This window comes from Sceloporus undulatus, chromosome 3, assembly GCF_019175285.1.
Source record: "Sceloporus undulatus isolate JIND9_A2432 ecotype Alabama chromosome 3, SceUnd_v1.1, whole genome shotgun sequence".
In the NCBI taxonomy this organism is placed as follows: domain Eukaryota; kingdom Metazoa; phylum Chordata; class Lepidosauria; order Squamata; family Phrynosomatidae; genus Sceloporus; species Sceloporus undulatus.
The window spans coordinates 204,854,029-204,857,022 of record NC_056524.1 but is presented as its reverse complement, the minus strand read 5'-3'; the positions used below and the strand labels follow the sequence as shown (position 1 = coordinate 204,857,022).

The 2,994-nt window shown below is 37.0% G+C and overlaps 3 protein-coding genes across 12 annotated transcripts in view; all 3 read left to right on the top strand.

Annotated features, from left to right (window-relative positions):
• PDCD4 (programmed cell death 4) overlaps nucleotides 1-2,994 on the top strand; it is a 777,136-nt gene that overhangs the window by 32,198 nt on the left and 741,944 nt on the right. The window lies entirely within an intron of this gene.
• DUSP5 (dual specificity phosphatase 5) overlaps nucleotides 1-2,994 on the top strand; it is a 428,280-nt gene that overhangs the window by 14,035 nt on the left and 411,251 nt on the right. The window lies entirely within an intron of this gene.
• ADD3 (adducin 3) overlaps nucleotides 1-2,994 on the top strand; it is a 226,427-nt gene that overhangs the window by 199,796 nt on the left and 23,637 nt on the right. For 5 of the 6 annotated variants that reach the window (XM_042456390.1, XM_042456389.1, XM_042456388.1 and 2 more), the window contains 4 exons: nucleotides 724-862; nucleotides 1,402-1,553; nucleotides 1,716-1,796; nucleotides 2,559-2,708. In XM_042456390.1, coding sequence (XP_042312324.1) covers nucleotides 724-862; nucleotides 1,402-1,553; nucleotides 1,716-1,796; nucleotides 2,559-2,708 — 522 coding nt within the window. Of the gene's footprint in view, nucleotides 1-433; nucleotides 640-723; nucleotides 863-1,401; nucleotides 1,554-1,715; nucleotides 1,797-2,558; nucleotides 2,709-2,994 lie in introns of those variants that run through there. The other variant, XM_042456392.1, reaches the window with a different exon arrangement.

Below are 2,994 nucleotides of genomic sequence, written 5' to 3'. Positions count from 1 at the left end.
CAGCAACATAGAAGATGAGGAGGCAATGGGGGCTGGATGAGTGTAAAAAGACTTTGTAAAAAGGAGCTTCACTGTCAGATGCTTTGTTAACTGCAGGTTGTATGTGTGATAGCAATAGAAATGCGGAATAATCAGCTTTGATTAGGGAAAAGTCTTTGGTGACGTTCAGAAAGATTGGGAACCCTTAATGCTGTCCAGTATTTTATCAGTTGCTGTTGTGTTTACACTGATTCCAAATACTTGGTTGTAACTGTTTTAAAGTCTTTTGTTGCAGAATCTAGCACAATATCAATGTGTTGCTTGGTGGAATATGAGTAGGAGGATAGGACAAGATGTGAGCATGTGAGAAACTTACATTTTTGAGAGAAGTAGATAATAAAATGTTATACAGAAAGATCTATCCTCAGCCCCCTCTCTGCTTCCTTTCATTTTCCAGATATAAAGAGAATGTGATGCAGGGGGACGGGATTATGTTTTGAAAAAATGATGTATATGTTTTGAAGAAAGGCTGTGTGGATCCAATTTCCATCTTCCAGTCTCCAAAATACTAAAGGAAGGGGCACTGGAGAAAACACACAGTTCAGGATGTTCCTAAACATGACGCTCTAGCTAGGCTAGTTGCATTGAAATTGTTGGCTGGTAATTATTCTTGTCATTGAACTTGAACTTTTATCACATGAAGCAAAATGGTATCGTTTACGTGATGCTTTCATATTTTTACAGGCTTTTCGGGAGGACTTGGAATCTCTTATTCAGGAGCAGATGAAAAAGGGCAATAACCCAAGTGGATTGCTTGCTTTACAGCAGATTGCTGACTATATTATGGCAAGCTCTTTTGCAGGGTTTTCCTCATCTCCGCTAAGTAAGTAAAATGGTATGTCTTTCTTTAGAGAGTATCTTCCTTTAGAGAGTGCCTATCATACTAATTTACTGTTACTGACATTAGATTAATTTATGAATTACATATAGTCCACATGATGTTGGCAAAATCTTTAGATGCAGTTTGCCCAACAGTACAAAAGACCACAAAGTACCTAAACATTAATCTGTAAATTGAATTGTATATAGAAGTTTGAAATAGCTTTCTTTTCTGCATTGGTAACCCTTTAGTTATACAGAATCTGTGTTAAAGGAGTGGCTTCTTTCTGTGCATAATACAGTTGGAGAGGGGAAATAGCATTTAATTATGCATTTGATTTAAGTACTGTTTTAAGGCAGTTACCTACCTTAACAACATGGTTGTGCCTTCTGTTGTTAAAGGTGAAATTTTGTTAAAAATCATGGCTAGCCGCTAGAAGTACTAAAATATGTTAGGAAGGTAATGAAAATCATGATATTACTTGTTTCTAATTGCTTCCTTTGGAAACAGTATCATTACTAAATGTATGCAACATATTTTAGGTGCTGGGCTGATCACAGCCATCAATGACCTCTCTGGGATAGATACCACTACGTTTGTTAAGGGAGAAAAACTTATTCGTTGTAAATTAGCCAGCTTGTATAGGCTGACAGATTTGTTTGGATGGGCGCACTTGCCAAATTCATTTATCACAGTAAGTATACTGAACTCAAAATTTTCCTTCCTTCTTTTCCTTCCTTCTTTTCCTTCTATTGTACGGTATATATAAACTCTCCAACCCTATGGACTGCATATGAATTAAATACAGTATACAGTTTTGACAGTATAACAGCAGTATTTTCTTCTTTATTTCCAGGTAAGAGTAAGCAAAGAACATGATCACATTCTTATCATTCCAAGAGGCCTGTCATTTTCTGAGGCTTCTGCTTCCAATTTGGTATGTGCTTAATAAAGTGAATGGCTTGATATACTTAAATTAATTGTAGTCAGAGGTGTGTTTTTCCCCACACTGTTGACACAAAGTACAATTTAGAGAATGCAGTGCTGGCATGGGCAGCATATGCCCAGTCCGTTTTGGCAAGCACCTTCCTTGATTTTCAAAATAAATGTGCTTTACCTTCAACAGTACTGGTTTTTTTTCCTTTAATACAAGTTTCAGTCTCTCCAAACATCTTGTTTACAAGCAGATTTATTTTCCTAGCAGAACTGCAAACTCAGCTGGGGGGGGTGTCACGTCAATCAGTTCAGGAAAGACCAGTTCACACCTTAATGTATCCCAGGTTTTACATTTTTAGAGCACCTTCAGGGAGTTGGGATAAGATTGTATTCACTTACTTCTACAGATCTCTACATATGTTTGATGATCAGGTCTTGCTTTTAATCTGAACTTCTCTTGGGGCATGGCACATGCTTCATGATACAGTAGAGTATTTTAAACTGATTGAAGTCCTATTGAAGCAAGGTAATACTGCAAACTCTGGGAACTCTTATGGTTTTCTTTCTAAAAGCTTGTCCTTTATCAAAGGTACAGGAGATATGATAAAATTTAAGTATGATAGTAGCAACTGAAGTTGACAGTGCATTTTATATTCTTGGTAATAAGTTCCTCTCTTTTCCCAGTTTGCTATCTGATATAAGCCAACGCTCAAATGTAATTAAAGATGTTTTCCTAACTTATTTCCCTAACTTGTGCTTCCAGGTAAAAGTAAATATCATAGGAGAGGTGGTTGACCAGGGAAGCACCAATCTAAGCATCGACAGTGCAGGATTCAGCCCTCATGCAGCCATCTACTCCATGCGCCCTGATGTGCGATGCGTGATACACATACACACTCCAGCAACAGCAGCTGTAAGTATGGTCCTATCAAGAAACAAAGAGAAAGTTTCAATACCTGTGGTTAATTGGAAACATACTATTTAATAATCAGTCATGGGACTGATTTGTGTGATGAATTCTATAAATTCTAGCAAAACTGAAATGGATCATTGATCTTCAAAAGCTTGTGCTTACTAATTATATATAAATCAATTCATCATTTTGATATTAATGGGCAAGGAAAAACTACTGTATACTCTCAACTATAAGTTGGCCTCATGTATAAGTCGAGGGCAGGTTTTGGGGCCAGAATTATGGA